The sequence below is a fragment of the Amphibalanus amphitrite genome, unplaced genomic scaffold, assembly GCF_019059575.1.
Source record: "Amphibalanus amphitrite isolate SeventyFive unplaced genomic scaffold, NRLGWU_Aamphi_draft 000007F_arrow, whole genome shotgun sequence".
Lineage (NCBI taxonomy): Eukaryota > Metazoa > Arthropoda > Thecostraca > Balanomorpha > Balanidae > Amphibalanus > Amphibalanus amphitrite.
This window is the reverse complement of record NW_024881503.1, coordinates 441,764-458,485: the sequence shown is the minus strand read 5'-3', so window position 1 is coordinate 458,485 and position 16,722 is coordinate 441,764. Positions and strand designations below refer to the sequence as shown.

At 47.5% G+C, this 16,722-nt stretch overlaps 3 protein-coding genes across 5 annotated transcripts in view; 1 reads left to right on the top strand and 2 right to left on the bottom strand.

Annotated features, from left to right (window-relative positions):
• Window positions 1-11,472, bottom strand: part of LOC122378372 (COP9 signalosome complex subunit 1-like) — a 62,846-nt gene extending 51,374 nt beyond the window's left edge. The window contains exons 1-8 of one of the 3 annotated variants that reach the window (XM_043359360.1): window positions 11,423-11,472; window positions 6,486-6,616; window positions 5,881-6,004; window positions 5,342-5,492; window positions 4,608-4,719; window positions 3,863-4,060; window positions 1,151-1,228; window positions 729-833 (exon numbers count right to left, since the gene is read on the bottom strand). In XM_043359360.1, the coding sequence (XP_043215295.1) occupies window positions 729-833; window positions 1,151-1,228; window positions 3,863-4,060; window positions 4,608-4,719; window positions 5,342-5,492; window positions 5,881-6,004; window positions 6,486-6,527 (810 nt within the window). In that variant the 5' untranslated portion in view covers window positions 6,528-6,616; window positions 11,423-11,472. Of the gene's footprint in view, window positions 1-728; window positions 834-1,150; window positions 1,229-3,862; window positions 4,061-4,607; window positions 4,720-5,341; window positions 5,493-5,880; window positions 6,005-6,485; window positions 6,617-10,581; window positions 11,010-11,422 lie in introns of those variants that run through there. The other 2 variants (XM_043359378.1, XM_043359367.1) reach the window with 2 other exon arrangements.
• A 241-nt stretch (window positions 11,473-11,713) lies between these two features.
• Window positions 11,714-14,272, top strand: LOC122378356 (protein KRTCAP2 homolog). The gene is made up of 4 exons (XM_043359334.1): window positions 11,714-11,871; window positions 12,053-12,335; window positions 13,258-13,555; window positions 14,028-14,272. Exons 1-3 carry the CDS (start codon window positions 11,868-11,870, stop codon window positions 13,361-13,363), a joined length of 393 nt encoding a protein of 130 aa, XP_043215269.1. The 5' UTR covers window positions 11,714-11,867; the 3' UTR covers window positions 13,364-13,555; window positions 14,028-14,272.
• Window positions 14,273-15,145: 873 nt separating this feature from the next.
• On the bottom strand, window positions 15,146-16,174 carry LOC122378352 (cuticle protein CP14.6-like). Its single transcript, XM_043359321.1, has 3 exons — window positions 16,132-16,174; window positions 15,755-15,957; window positions 15,146-15,542 (listed from the first exon to the last, which is right to left on the bottom strand). Exons 1-3 carry the CDS (start codon window positions 16,138-16,140, stop codon window positions 15,221-15,223), a joined length of 534 nt encoding a protein of 177 aa, XP_043215256.1. The 5' UTR covers window positions 16,141-16,174; the 3' UTR covers window positions 15,146-15,220.
• Between the last annotated feature and the right edge of the window lie 548 nt (window positions 16,175-16,722).

Here is a 16,722-nt window from a genome sequence, read left to right as displayed (position 1 = left end):
CAGTTAACTAGGCGTGTCACAAGGCGAGCAGGTGGCGTGGAGCTGGCCCCCGCCAGACGGTAATTAACTCTGAAGGAATCATGGCATTGATGGCCTCCCATTAGGCTGGGAAAATTGATGGATCAAACTGCAATCAGTGGAATGGTACACTGCTTAAAAATGCATGAGTTGTCGTAAAACCGTGACAGGAGGTGAAATGGTGCTCTTCCAGGAAGAAGGTAAGTGCGGTCATGCAGTAGGTCGTTTAGCGAAATCGATAAGGAATAGCGATGTTGTCAACAAAAAAAAAAAAGACTGCTGCGCTGATGGCTGCTTCGTTGTGAGGTTTGTAAACAGGTTCTTATCCGAAATGGATACGCGGAAGGAAGCTTCTCTAGTGAGATAAATTGGTGAACCAACAAGACGTCACACAACCATTACAGCATCCTGGCATCACACTATTTTTTTTTTCAAAACTGAAACCACATGAGCCCTTGGGAAAGGCGACTCTGTTTTACTTTCGGAAGGAATTGGCGCGGAGCGTGCCGTCTTTCCTTGATGAAGGTCATTGTGGCGAGCGAGCTGTCTCGCCTTGAGGAAGCACTTGACAGTAAAAATGCTGCCAGAACTTGGCGGCAGACATGCTGTCTGATATTATAGAGAGTAGGTATGCAGTCTTACTTTGGGAGGAAGATGGCAGCGAGCATGCTGCCTTGAGGAATGACTTGGCGACGAGCGTGCTGTCTTACCTTGAGGAAGGACTTTGCGGCCAGCTCGAAGGCGCCGTGTCGGAGGCGCAGCAGACCGGCGGCCAGGTGCAATTTAGTCTGTACAGACTCCCGCCAGGGCGCAGACTGCCGGGACAGGGCATATGTCCGCGTCACAGAGAGAATAGGGGTGTGAACCGGAGAGGGATATAAATGTGGAATTGGTGTAAGAAACAGATGGGGGACAGATGGGGGAACAGATGTGGCCGTGTTGGAGTCAAATAGAGAATATGTGAACACATCACTCGACACTTCGAGAGGTGCTATACTGAAGCATCAAGCCAATAGGCATGCCTTTAGATAAACAACTGACAGTGTAAAACAATGCAACTGAGGTTAGTAATTGAGCTCAACAATTACAATCCGGTGCGCATGAAGCCACCTCAAACGCGTCACTTTCGTACCTCGTTCTCATCGTGTGTGCTCTCTGCCTTTGTGACGTAGCTGCTCACGTGGCCCCACTGCTGCATGTGCGCCGACACCTGGTGGACGGAAAGCGAACTACAGTTAGCCATGTCTACCGCTAGTTGACAAAAGGACACATCGCGGGTTACGGACAAAAGTACGTATCGCTAAAGTACGTAGGACAAAAGTACGTAAGCAAAAGTACGTAGGATTAAAGTACGTATCGCAGAAGTACGTACAGTATAAAGTACGTATGGACAAAAGTACGTCAGGGACAAAAGTACGTATCGCAGAAGTACGTACAATATAAAGTACGTATGGACAAAAGTACGCCAAGGACAAAAGTACGTATCGCAGAAGTACGTACAGTATAAAGTACGCATGGACAAAAGTACGTCAGGGACAAAAGTACGTCAGGGACAAAAGTACGTATCGCAGAAGTACGTACTATATAAAGTACGTATGGACAAAATTACGTCAGGGACAAAAGTACGCATCGCAGAAGTACGTAGGGTATTAAGTACGTATGGACAAAAGTACGTCACGGACAAAAGTACGTATAGCTAATGTACGTTGGGTAAAAAGTACGTATGGACAAAAGTACGTCACGGACAAAAGTACGTATCGCAGAAGTACGTACAATATAAAGTACGTATGGACAAAAGTACGCCAAGGACAAAAGTACGTATCGCAGAAGTACGTACAGTATAAAGTACGCATGGACAAAAGTACGTCAGGGACAAAAGTACGTATCGCAGAAGTACGTACTATATAAAGTACGTATGGACAAAATTACGTCAGGGACAAAAGTACGCATCGCAGAAGTACGTAGGGTATTAAGTACGTATGGACAAAAGTACGTCACGGACAAAAGTACGTATAGCTAATGTACGTTGGGTAAAAAGTACGTATGGACAAAAGTACGTCACGGACAAAAGTACGTATCGCAGAAGTACGTAGGGTATAAAGTACGTATGGACAAAAAAAGTACGTCACGTACAAAAGCCTACGTATAGCAAATGTACGTAGAGTATAAAGTAGGGTAGCCTTGGGCAAGACGCCCCAGATAATTTATTTTGCTACATAGGTACCTACTTTTGTCTCACACCACCTGGAAGGCCAAATTTGTGCTCAATGTGTTCTTTGGACATTTTACTTTAAATTCCACCCCTCAAATTCATTCACTTATGATCGGACTCCCAGCTAGGAAGTGCTTTGTGAAGCAACTGCAAATGGGGCATTTTGCCCCAACCCCAGGGCAAAACGCCCCACGACATGAGGCAAGAAGCCCCATACACTAGATTAACCCTCGCGGGCCCGGGGGGCGTTTTTCGCCCCCCCCCCCCCCTGGCGAATATTTGCGATAGCTCCCGAACGTTTATACGGATAGGAAAGCGAAACTTTCATTACCGTTTCTCCCATCAATTTGACATCTTCTGAAGTAAAATAATTTGGACCTAGCCCCATTGATGACGTCACAAAGTCGATTTTTACTAGACCCCTGCAGTCTGCACGGCAAACTTCGGTGTCACAGACGCAAACTTCAAATAGCTGCTAAAAATAGAGTTTTAGAGATAAAGACAAATTACGAGCACAGTTGTGTAGCGTTTGACCTAGAGAAAAATACCAAAATAGTTTTAGTGACCTGAGGTCAGAGGTCAGGTCAACGACCCCGAGCTGTGGTTTAGTTTTTCGCAAATAACTTCGACAAAAATGGTCCTAGAGCTACGGCAGTGGTACCATCGCATTTGCCTTGTCAAGCCGTGTCGAATGATTTTTGCATACGAACTTTTGCGTACGAACATTTGCGTACGTACTTTTGGCATACGTACTTTATACACTACGTACTTTTGTATACGTACTTCTGCGTACGAGCATTTGCGTACGTACTTTTGGCATACGTACTTTATACACTACGTACTTTTGCATACGAACTTTTGCGTACGAACATTTGCGTACGTACTTTTGTCATACGTACATTTTACACTACGTACTTTTGCATACATACTTTTGCGTACGAACATTTGCGTACGTACTTTTGGCATACGTACTTTATGCACTACGTACTTTTTCATACGTACTTTTGCGTACGAACATTTGCGTACGTACATTTGACATACGTACTTTATGCACTACGTACTTTTGCATACGAACTTTTGCGTACGAACATTTGCGTACGTACTTTTGGCATACGAACTTTATCGCCTACGTATATTTGCGTACGAACATTTGCATACGTACTTTTGTCCTACGTACTTTAGCGATACGTACTTTAGTCCTAAAATCACACATCGCAGCCCTGAGGGCGGAGTAGAAGCGCCGTGCATTCGACTGATTCGAGGTCGTACTGAGCTTGTCATCAGGATGCTAAGCGCACTAAGAAAGCCAATGCGTGTATCATATACTGTATGCTTACCAACGCCTGTAAAAACGAACCATGGCAAAAGCTAGATCGTGCAATGTAATAATCTGACGAGGAATTATTGCTTGACAACGAGCGATTACGAAGCCCAGTCTATTTCTCACTGAATGCACCACCACTAAGATTTGCATCCCTCAATTTTTTGTACACCCATCTTCAGAGACCAATCTGCCTGATCCACAATATCCCAGCTGACACAGGACACTACATCCCCAAACTGTCCCTTCCTATCCTCTCCCATCCTCCCTCCTGACCTCAAAGTACCCCCCTGCTCCTCCATGTCTCCCACCTTGATGACGTTGAGGCAGACGTGGATCATGTGCTTGCCGCTGGTACAGTAGTCTCGCGCGCGCGAGTAGCACTTCAGCGCGTTGCTGAGATCGCCACAGTCCAGGTAGTGGTCGCCCAGGTCGTCGTGACCGCGACGGATGGACTCTTTGATCGAGTTCGACTTGTAGTTCTTCAGGTCGTTGTCGAGCTTTTCCAGCTGTGTGGAGGGTGTGGCGGGGTTAGAGCTATGCAGTTTGAGTTTTTCTACGGAGTCTGGTGGACGGATGGTGGAGGTAACAACACTGGCAGAGTCGATGCTTTGGGGCTTCTGCATAGACAACCTATAGTTATACGGACGTGGTCTATAAGCATCACCTGCAGTTTGAGGGATCACGGATAGTTGGGGTAAGTCACGTTACCGGCGCGATCAGCTGACGATAATATCGGAGCCTGCCGCATCACAATGGGACATAAAAGCCTGTACCAATGTGCGAGCATAACCAGCGCAAGTGCGACTGATCCTAGCACCTAACAAACTGCGGAAGTTAACGGGACACATATTACACATGTGACCATAATGGAGTCAGGAGTGTCATACCTGATTGTCATACGGACATAAATCTTCCTCGGGGCACCTACAGCGATCATATCATATTTTCCCACTTTACTTTACGCAGCGTGATTATGTTCACGCTACGACCCCAGCCGCCCTTAGCGCCGTGATGTCGCCCCGTACCACCGTCCACCATTCCGCCCATCCTCACCTTCAGAGCCGCCCGCTTGGTTTGCGATTCGACCCACTGCTGGTCCAGGAGGGGCAGCGCGCCCGCTGAGCCGCCTCCCTGACCGGTTACATCGGGCAGACTCTGACCCGACCTGACCGAAACGGGACAGGGAGTCAGCGGGGTGATACCGGGGCAGGGAGGAACCAGGTGGACGAGAAAAGTGGTATAGTACTCGGTGACAGTATCAAATATCAAATAATCTAGCTAAAGCACGCACGTTTTATCAATGACGTAGCTGAAAGGGAGGTCAGAGGAATGCTTGAACAGGTAGCGCTAGTGACGATGGCGAGGAATACAGAGGGGCAGGGTGGAACTACCAAATAGCACGGACGCGTCAGCAGACTAGCATCAATAGATCCACGGCAATTTAGACGGCAAGTGGAGCGAAAGTCAACGGATGGCCTGGCACACTCTAAAGCTGAATGAGGTGATGAGTTGTGAACAAATTCGAGGATTGAAAAGTATGAAACAACGGAAAAGCAGGTACACATTGTCACACGAAAAGCAAATACCCGTCACAAATGGAGCAGAACGTAGTGGCTACCACATCGGTAAATGTAGATAGAGAAATGAAAATGAAACGAATTACATCATGATGCAAGCAATTTGAGATATTTCCTCGGGCAGCGCAAAATAAAGTACACAACTCAAAACAAGCGAGACCATCCACTCGGCTGTCTGGCGCTGGATTCCCGCATCCGCGCGCCACTCACGCTAGTGCCTCCTGCAGCTGCCGGTGCAGCGTCTGGTACATGGTCACGTTGAACGTGCTCTGCACCAGCTCTATGGCCATCTTGAGCGCCTCCACGCGCAGCGGCGGACACCTCTCGGCGATGAACATGAGCCGGTACAGCTGGCCCAGACCTGGCCGGCAGAGAGGGGACGCGGCGGCACTATGGTGAGAGGGGCAGCGGGCAGGCAACAGTGCCAGGAAAAACCAAATGAGAAACACAACAGGTACGTACGGCCGATCCTGCCAATTAATGACCGAAAGCTGGTAAATCATGTCCTTTAAATGATGATCAAAAGAATCGCGCGTTACTATTCATGCCCATCACAAGCTAATTTACTATTCATGCCCATCACAAGCTAATGCTTATCCATTGCTTCCAGTGCAAGCTACCTACAAGAAAATTAATCAACTGCTCATAAATTTTAAAGTAGGTACTTCATCTTATCTGGTCTTAGTATCGTTCGCCAACCCTCCTCTGTCGCAGTTCCTCCGCCTACTTCATCGGGTCTGTCTGTATACCTTTGTAGGAGGCGATGTAGGAGTCGAGGTCGATGCAGGCGGTCATCACCTCTGTCACCGGCTCCTCCACCGAGTTGTCGTTCTCCTCGGGCGCCGCGTCGATCTGCATCGGCTCCAGCGCCGGCTGCGGCACCGTCAGCGGCTCGTCAGGGAAGCGCCGAGACTGGGCTATCACTCGGCCACGGCTGGGCAGTCACTTGGCCACGGCTTAGGGCTATCACTCGGCCACGGCTGGGCTATCACTCGGCCACGGCGGGCTTAGGGCCATCACTCGGCCACGGCTTAGGGCTATCACCCAGCCACGGCCGGGCTATCACCCGGCCACGGCCGGGCAGTCACTCGGCCATGGCTGGGCAGTCACTCGGCCACGACTGGGCTTAGGGCAAGGCTCTATAGAAGCTTAGGGCTATCACTCGGCCACAGCTGGGCAGTCACTCGGCCACGACTGAGAGACCGCGACCGTTATGCTACAGTTCGGCTATGCTTGCTTTTTTCTGTCCCACTGTTGGGTTATGGGCTTGGTGTGACTGACAAGGCAAGGCAGGGCAAGACAAATGATTTAGATAGAAATGTTACCTATATGATAGTAAAAATAATTGACATACCTGACTGACAGCACTTCCTTGAAACATGCTCTTGAAAGGCATTTTGATGTGAGGTTCTTCTGAGTAGTTAGCTATCAGATGTCAATGCACTGACAGCTTTCATTCAGTGCTCTTCAGTTGCAGAAAGAAATCTGTAATGATATGCAAATACTCAATTACAGAGACAATAGGCAGTCAGAAGGAAGTCTTTTGATAGATACACAAGCAGGAAAAAAAAACATTGTGAGGTAAGACTATGAAGGGTTGAACACTATACAAACTAACTAAACAACACTGAGCTCATTGGGTCTTCTCAAGTGAACAGCAGCTTTGCAGTATTATTTGTGAGATGGTCAACCAAACATACACACCACTGACCACCAGACACCAAGTAATGTCACCAGAGCAAAAGTAATCAAAGGCCATGCTCTTTACCGGGCTGATCTTCATCTTACATTTCCTGTTCATGCAAAGCTTTTGGGTAAAACTGAAGCTGAAGTCCATATGCTTTTCAACGATAAGTTTTGTTCCTATCCATGTTTTCAATGTCCTGCATCTAAAAATGATGTCCAGTCATGCAGCAACTATGATAATCCATTGAAGGGAGGTCACTGGTGCCCTGACCCAACTTATTCTGACTTAACTCGGCCTAGCCTTCTGTCAGAGGTAGTTTGTTAGGTGTTATGTGGGTCATGGATGTAGGGTTGGGTAAGGTTAGGTTGGGTTAGGATGGTTAAGGTAAGATGATGTTGGATTAGAAAATAGAATAGTAATATTAGGCTGAGTTAGGTCAGATGAGGTTAGGTCAGGTGACCTCACCTAAATGGGTTATACTAGGGTTACCCGCGTGCTCCGCAACGCTAAGGGGGGATTTTTTGACCCGTGGGTTGGTCTGTGTCGATTTGGTTGGTAAATATCCATTTCGTTCGATTGCTTTTTGACGGCCAAGCATTTTGTAAGAAAACAAAAAGATACATCGCATCAAGCCTCGAGGTGCCCGTGTCGTATTATCATGCGTTCTACTTTAGAATGATTCGAAAACTGGCGTGAAGTCTTTTGAGGGCCATCGATGAATTTCGCTAAAAATGACAATGTAATGGTTTGGAACATTTACATTTTTAAGGATACTGTTGCTAATTATGCAAAAATGAAGAGTGAATATTGGACAGAATTGAATGCTCTATCCAATGGTACCATATTCAATTGCCAAAGGTATCAGGTTATGCAGCAAAACCCGTGTGATTAATAAAGTGTCACAAATTTGACAAACACCATTTTCTCCTGTGATTTGCACCACCTTGATTTGGATCAATCAGCTTTTCATAATTTTTATATGAGAGGCGGTACCTTTCTCTTGCAAATAGGCGTTGATTCAACTCGCTCCATTTAACGGTCACCTAAAAATAAAATTAATTCCAAAATCCCTCAAAAACCGCAATTTTTCAAATAAAAGTGCCCTCTCCGGTGCACGTGGCGCGTGCTATCCTCTGCATTGCACACCATTCAATAGCCCGTTCAATTCTGTACACGATGCTGTTTTCCCCGTGCCGGTCGGATCCCTGGTCACCAAGATATTGCACGGGAACTGGACCCGTGTCGGCCAAAATTAGCCATTTTCGCCCGATTTCGCACGCCGATTTATACATGTAAAGTCTATGACGCGAATTTGCACTTTTTGAGCACGCACCACGCGCTCCCTATCGACCCGATCGAGCTGAGACCCCTCAAAGGCACGTCGCGCATCCTTGATCTATGAGTTGTGCAAATTTCACCGGGCTAGGTGCAACGGTCTGGCCTGCAGTCCACGCAAAGCACCACCAAGTCGGGACCTCGGTAACGGACAGACGCACCCTCCTCAAATAGTAATATAGACAAGCGGCTGCGCCACTTGCTTTGCTGCGTGGTAGGAAAAATTGCGGCACCAGCCAATTTGCTTTCGAATGGTGTTTGATTTATGTCGATGTGTCGTCTAGAAGCATAGATATGGACGGAAATGTGAAGAGAATTTAAAAAAGAACTGTTCTGAGGGCGTTGTTGGATGAAATTTGGGTGATACGGGGTCAAGACGGGTCAAAGGGGTCAGCCCCGGTCACTTTGGGTCAGGCCAGGTCACAAAGGTCACCTCTCGTCCGCTGGGATCAGCCCGGGCCACTGTTCTGCTTTTGTCTCCACCACTACCCCTACTCCTACCACTACCCCTTCCACTACCCCTACCCCTACCCCTACCACTACCCCTACCACTACCCCTACCCCTACCACTACTCCTACCCATACTCCTACCCCTACCACTACCCTACCACTACCCCTACTACTACCCCTACCACTACCTATACCACTACCCCTACCCCTACCCCTACCACTACTCCTACCCATACTCCTCCCCTACCACTACCCTACCACTACCCCTACTACTACCCCTGTCCCCTACTACTACCCCTGTCCCCTACTACTACCCCTACCACTACCCCTACCCCTACTACTACTCCTACCACTACCACTACCACTACCCCTACCACTACCACTACCACTACACCTACAGCTCTACCACTACCTCCTACCACTACCTCCTACCACTACCACTACCACTACCCGTACAACTACCACTACCTATCACTGGGTCATGTCAGGTCACGGAATAATTGGATCCAATCAGTACTAAAAAATATCAGACTTAAAGTGTTCCCAGCCCTGCCCCTATTCGTGCCATTCCATTACCGTTACTCGATTTTGCCGGAAATGGCGCTTTGTGACAAATGTGGTGCATTGCGGCAAACGCGGCGCATTTTCACCCGGGATTGAGCATGCATCCTTGTACCAAATTGCACCCATATCGAACCATATTTGACAAAACTGTGCGATTTGCGGCAAAAATGACGCCCTGTGACCAATGTGACGCATTGCGGCAAACACAGTGCATTTGTATACTCGTATCGCAAACTGTTCCCATTGAATGAAAATCAACACATTCTCTCGCCACTTTTTATTCAAATTAAAAACTTGCCCATCCGCCAACGCGAGGCACCCGCCACCGATCGGCATGCATTTAGCTCACAAAGGTCGTCGACTCCGGCTCTCAATGAAGATCTACGAACCGATCAAAATTTCATTGGCGTTCTTCCGGCGCGCCCCACGCGCGAACCGTGCACCCCAGCGAGCCGAAACCTAGAAAAGGCACTGACCCGCTCTGTCACCTATAAGGTGTGCAAATTTCAACCCCCTACGATATACCGTCTGCCCTGTAGGCCGGCTAAATTGAACCCACTACACGGCGTGGCGGACAAACAGACAGACAGACAGATGGATCCTGTTGAAATAGTAAGATAGATTGACACTTGCTGCACTTATAAGCAATATTTTTAGATTCAAGATATTGAAGAAAAAAAAACATGAGGACCTCAAAGCCGTGTGACCTCAGCTTCAGAAGAAGCAAGCCTTGTAAGAGAAATCTTGGGCTTTAAATTTCTTTACAGCTCATTTCAGCATACACAATCTATGTATCATGAAATTATTGTACCTGTAGACAAATATATTAACCCCCGAATCTAAGCCACAAGTAGGTACTTGTCTATCCCACATCAGAGGACAGTGCACCAACTGAAAAATGATCTCCTGCCAGAATTTTTTGCCTAAATGCCAATGCTGCTTCACATACAGAGCATAAATGGTAGAGGTAAGGCCCTATCCACTTATGTGCCCATCGTTCTTACACTCCATATGTGAAGCAGTCTTTAGGCAAAAAATTCCAGCAGGCGGCTATTTTTCTGTTGACAAAACTGGCCTCAGTACCGCAATAATTTTACCTGTTACCTCTTGTACACCTCACAGCCCTTCCCTACCAAAAATAATAAGAGTCCAAGCAACATTGACCTGTTTAGCTTCTGCTTCCGCTTGTAATGCGCAGTGTCGCTAGAGTCTGTCATGTAACTAACCAAACAAAGCTCAGGCCTGACATAACCTTCCATTCACTGAAATGTGAGATTATGCAATGCTGGTATCTTCAAACTGTAAAATTTCTAGATGAGTCAGACAAATGTAAAAAAGGCCACCAAATAACGACCCAACTGTAGTGGAAAAGGGTAAATGTCAAGTTTAAGTCCTAAGCAGATTTCATACTTACTTATACTTATACTTATAAAATGCGGAATTTAGGAAGGCCTTTTGGCCTCTTGGATCCGGACGTGACGAGCTTTGTGTCAGTGTGTCACTGCATCAGTCGTTGGAATGTATGGTGTACTTGGCGTGAGCCCAGTGTTCGTCAAGCCTGGCCTTGAAGCTATTGACTGAGGGCGCATCGACGACAGCGGATGGCAGAGAGTTCCAGTCGTTCAGGACTCGTATGCTGAAGGCGTTCTGCCGCACTCTGGAGACAGCTCTTGGCTTGGACAGCTTCCACTCATGCCCTCGAGTTCTGGTCGTCGTCGCCGCAGTGAAGAACTGAGATGGGTCAACATCCACTCCCCGTCGAAGCACCTGGTAAACCGAGATCATGTCGCCTCGTCGGCGCCGATAGTAGAGCGATGGCAAATTCAGGCTCCGGAGTCTCTCCTCGTATGGCAGGTGGCGGATGCTGGCAACCAGTCTCGTGGCCCGTCGCTGTACCCGTTCAATGCGCTTCTGGTCTTCTCGGTTGAAGGGTCCCCAGACCGCGTTGGCGTATTCGAGATGGGGGCGAACCATGGTCCGGAAGAGTGTTGGAAGCATAGTCTCATCAATTTTTCATGGATAATTTTTTCATATTCTTACATTATTTGACATCCTGAATCCAAAAATGATACTTATATGTCATCATCAGCTTCGCGAGGGCAGTGTTTTTATAAGTTTACAAACCAACGATTTAACCCAACTGATATCAATTGTATCAACCGAACAACACAATATGAAAAGTCCAGCTCCAATATCAATTCCTGATTAATTCAAATTAAATGCATTAATTATCAAAAATGAAAATACACCCCCACCATATGAGTGCACCCAAAAAACTGGCGCGCCAATTCTGTCAAAACGCGTCAAAGATTTTAAGCCTTGATATAATTACCCTCACAAGAAAATGACGTAATGAGTTTAAAAAATGGTTCAGAGAAAAATGATTACATCTGGTAGTTTTTCGGAGTAACACAGCTTTTAAAGTCTATTTTATTACAATTGCACTAGTATATATTAGTAAAAATAAGCAAAGTGTAAGATCGTGCACTGATTGATCCATGCAACGCTGCAGGTATTTTATATAAATGATGACGTCATTTAAAGTAAAATAGTGTCGGCTTGCCTTGTTGTCGGCATCCGTCTTGATGCCAAATGTTGTGCGTGTGTTATGTGCTGTTGTAAATTGAGTAGGCGCAAGGAGGAAATACGGGAGTGTTTGTAGGATTGTCATAAGGGAAACTTTGACCGAAGGAGCCGGAGATGGGTAAGCATCATTGAACGAAACTGAAAAAATTTTCACCCAAATTAAATAAACAAAATTGAAATGACATATTGTTGATTTTATAGCGTTCCCTATTTGATAGGATGCCACAATTTTGTAAAATGCTGAGGAGAGATCATTTTTTCATTCCATTGTTCTGACAGAGTGATTGTACTGTCCACAGCTGTCAACAGTCAGACGTCCATGGTGCTGTCGCTGCTGCTGACGGTGGGCCTGTTCGCCGGACTGCAGCTGCTGAAGCCGCAGCTGACAGCCTCACCGCTGCTGACTGTGGTCACGGGCGGTGTCTGCTCGTTGCTGTTCCTGCTGCTGGTCACTGCCGTCGGTAACCTGGAGGCCACCCTGTTTGGCAAGGGTTTCCAGACCAAGCTGCTGGAGGTGGTGCTGTGCCTGGCCATGGCATGCACCGCAGCTGGGATGATTCACCGTGTTTGCATCACAGTCTGGTGGGTGCTGGGAACACAGGGTGAACTGTGAGTTCATACTTCCTGGTTGGTGGGGTCATGGGATGTGGGAGGGGTACTGTAGGCTTCCCATCAATATGTCTGTGTTTCTCCTTGATTAAATATCGACAGCTGGGGTGGGGCAGGTTAGGATTGTGATGATGACCAGACTAAGTAAAGGTGAGAACTAACTGGTGACAACTAACTAACCGGTAGTGAGAGCCCGGATGCCAGTCGCTCCGGCACTCGATATTTGAGACTGCTGATGGGGATGGTCTGTGGTTGGGGGGGGGGGGAGTAGCCGCAGTCGGTCGAAGTCGGTTGAGTGGGACAGGCCGTGGCCGGCTTTGAAGGGCACGATTAACTTTGGCATCTAAATTCTCCCGTTACTCGGAATTGCGCGATCGGGCGGCTGGGCTCGGGGTCTACGCGACAAGCTCTGCTTAGCGTGGGCTCTGGTGCTGTCAATCCGGTCATTCAAACATTCAGGCTATTTTTTTTTTACTCGTTTTTAACTTTATGTTATCCTAGATTCCTAACGCATATGGCTGATGGAACTGCGGAAGCTCTTTATCGGTGTCGGGTGAGTAAAGGCTACAGAAATTTATTACGATTAAAATGTGTTTGTTGACAAATACCTTGGGAACTTTTCCTGAATGATATGCTGACTTGACATAACATAATCCCGCGAATTTTAGAAAATTGATGCTAAAGACGCACAATACACTCAATATATGCCTTTATTTATTTCCCATGCTAGGGTACTGGTCGAAATACATAGGCTCTTCAACGCAACCAAACCGATTGGCATTTCTGTCAATAAGCTGTAGTCCTGTCCTGCCATTGTCCCTTCACTAACTCCCGCATTCCAATACGGTGACACACATCTGCATACTCCGTGTGACTCAGCGACCATTTGTTTCAGCTTTATCTTCTCACTGGCGGTGCTGTACTACATGAACCAGCTGTCACAGGCCACCTACGGTGCACCGGTAGCCGTCCAGCCGGCCCCCTCCAAGAAGAGGCGCTAAGAATCGTCTTACATTGACTTCCGAGCGGTGCGCAGCGCCGAGGGCTGGTGGATACCCCTCCTCGACGAACGGGGTTTATGGGAGACGCCGAATGTGATGACTCGATTGGCAGATCGAGATGGCGAAGATCCACGGACTGGCTAACTGTGCTTCAGGGGACTTCGGACGGGCATGGCTTCGTGACTTCGGTGCTTAAAGGGACTATCCCACCTTAACATTAGATTTGAGTTGAGATAGCCATCTTGATGGACGTTCTTTGAAAATCAGTGCCGTGAAAACCGTTTCTCCAGCAATTACTTCATCGCAAAGAAATTTGAGTTTGATTTTGACATCTGTGCAAATAAGTGCCACAATGTATTGGTATAGGCACTTAAATCTGATGACGTCATCAGGCTTTCGAACGTCCGTTAAATGTTTGACTAAAACGTTTTGTAGCACGCGGTGGTATATGCTGCGTTGCGCGCAACAAATGCCGCACTTTTAAATAAAGTCGCTAGGAACAGCGGAGATCCCAAAAAGTAAACAAAAGTAAAAGTCTAATATCTTGAAAACCGGTGAATATTTTTCGGTGAAATTTGGTAGATATTCGTTTTCGCTCTTTCTGAACCGAGCGACATCACTTTCATGCCAATTCATAAACTTTTTTAAAGGTGGGAGGGTCCCTTTAATGTGAAAAAACTCATAGATGTGACAAAACCGCTGCAAAAATTGGCGCAGGCGTCCCACGAGTGTGTGTGATATTTGCACTGCATTTTTATAGCTGGTACACTACATTTTTGTGCTCTAATTATCCAATAGGATGTCACTTAGACATTTAATGTACCGGACCATGGTTGTCCTAGTTATTGTTTCCTGGATATTGGAATGATTACCGCACATTCCTGTTAATAAACGGAGTAGTTACGTTAATACGCTTTACCGTGTGCCGATATATCCCTTTAACGTTAGCGCGGGCGTTTGGTTACGAGCGAAGAGCACGTAGTAGTAGTTTTTTTCATTTATCAATGGAACGGGAAATCTCGCTATGAGTGGCGCCCGGTCTCTAACGCTTTATAGAGGCTTGCTGGTAGGTACAGGGATGTTAAAAAAAAAACTGACATATTTTATTTCCGAATAACGAGAGAACACTTGCCCTCAGCACGGTGATCATGGTATGTGCAAATAGAGTGGACTTCTAAGTTTTTATTGAGGTATTTTGGGGTCTTATCATTTTCGTTTCTAAGAAGTTACAGCGTATTTTGCAGATGACGAGTTTTTGGAACAGTGCACGACTCCGGACTCAGCCCGAAACAGGAAATTATCCCCCGTTTACGGGCACGTGCCTGGAGAATTGCAACACCTCCCACCGCACTCGTCAGGAGTTTTGAAGTCCTTTAGGCCGCTGCTACAGACCATGTCACTCACGTGACCTCACAGGAAAAGACCACGGTGTTGAGGTAGAGAGAAATGGCCGGCTATGGGTGAGAGGTGATGCGCGAGATAATGCCCCCTCCCCCTGTTCTCGTATGAGACCGATGATCGCTGTTACTGAACGTGGGGTGGCCCCGACGTGCCAGAACCACCGAATGGTGTAGGTGTCGGCGCATTTCCGCTTCAGCAGCTAACGGGAGCCGTTCAAAGATGGTGCGGTAACACACTGAAGTCGCTAAAAACACGCATCGATTTCATTTTCATATCCCCTTTTTTACTGGTGGTAGCGTGTGCTTTTATGTAGACAAGAAACAGTGAGCATTGAAGAACATCACAGACCAAAACAAGTGATACCATTCATGTCACAACGACCACTTTCTTTGACTGTTGAATCATGTATTGACTATCCGTTTACAAACATTTTATGAACGGTAACAACCAGCTGAGTTACTGGTAGCTGGGCTGGTACGCCTGGTACTGGGGCTGGGGCTGGACGGGGGCCGCCTGGTAGATGGGGGCCGGGGCCGCCTGGTAGCTGGCCTGGGTCACCGGCACCTGCGGGGTCGGGTACTCGGTGGGCACGGGCGTCGGGAAATGGGCACCCTGCGGCTGGAAGCCGTTGGCGTCGGCCGTGTAGGTGACGGTGTAGGTGTTGCCGTAGTCGTCGGTGTAGCTGTACTGTCCCTCACGAGCGTAGCTGGGCTCGCCGCCGTAGCCAGCCACGAGCCGGCCAGAGTCGGAGGCAGAGATGCCGTTCTCCGTCTGGTAGCTGTGGGAAAGAACATTAATTAGATGTAGAAGCTTACAATATATTTATATAGGGGGATTCGTACAAGAAAAAACTTTTTAGCCATAAAACTTGAATTCATGATAAAACAAGGCAACTCGAAGCTAGCATACAAAAAACTAAGCAATTAGGTAAGCATTTCTACGAGTAAGCAATAAGCATGAGTCGACAACAGAGCATTTATGCGTACTCACCTTGCAACGTAGGACTGGTCGTCGCTGAGGTCATACTGCTGAGAGAGGATCTGGGGGACCTTCTGACCGTACTGCGGGGGAGCAGGGGCAGAGTAGGATGGCGGGGCCGGGGCAGAGTAGGCCCTCGGGGCAGGGGCAGAGTAGGTGGGGAGCGTCGGCAGCTTGTCGGCGGCAGCAACGGCCAGGACAGCGGCGATCACCAGCTGGAAAACAAAAACAAGAATGATTGTGATGAGCAAGAAACATTTAAAAGTGCCTTTTATTACAGTTTTACGTTTTCGATGACATGAGGGTATGCATATCAGAGATCACGATTTTCGTATTAGCACTTTGTTCTGGACATCGTTCTCTAATGCAAATGAGCGCATGTTACTTACCATCTTCATGTTCGGTTGATTTGAGGATGTGTATTCTGTGAGACACAATGGTTGAATGATGTCCTTTGCACCGGTCAGCCGGTCTTATATACCGGTCACGACTGGTCAGTCGGCATTTGGCGAGCCCCGCCCATCCACACTCAGAGCAAGGTCAGATTACCTCGCTCATTGAGGAAGATTGGTATGCCACACAGTTGACCACCGTTAGAGTTTTCCTCTATTGCCACAAATGTGTTTCAGTTGTTCGGAACATACCACACAGACCGGTTTATAAAAGCCGTGCATAACAGAGCAGAGACCTCACTTGGGGTAAATGTAATATATCACACGAGAATAACGAAAACTCCTAGACCCTTGAGTTCAGGATTCATTTACCCGCGCCCCGTTAGGGTCTGCCGAGCAGCGCGCCCTGCTGGGGGGGGGGCAATTTGCCCCCCCTTAAGATCTCGAGAACCACGCAACATAGCGACAAGCGGCAAACGGATAGCCCCAACAGGAAACTACCTTGTGACCCAATTTCATTGACCTAGGTCAAACCGATGACGTCACAGGTCAGGTCAAAAGTGGAATTTTCACTGTTTACAGGCATGT

Excerpts from the sequence above, each read along its gene's own strand:
- LOC122378352 (XM_043359321.1), bottom strand. Across the intron at positions 15,543-15,754 it reads GACCAGTCCTACGTTGCAAG|CTACCAGACGGAGAACGGCA; the intron begins GTGAGTACGCAT and ends TCTTTCCCACAG.
- LOC122378356 (XM_043359334.1), top strand. Across the intron at positions 12,336-13,257 it reads CGTGTTTGCATCACAGTCTG|CTTTATCTTCTCACTGGCGG; the intron begins GTGGGTGCTGGG and ends CATTTGTTTCAG.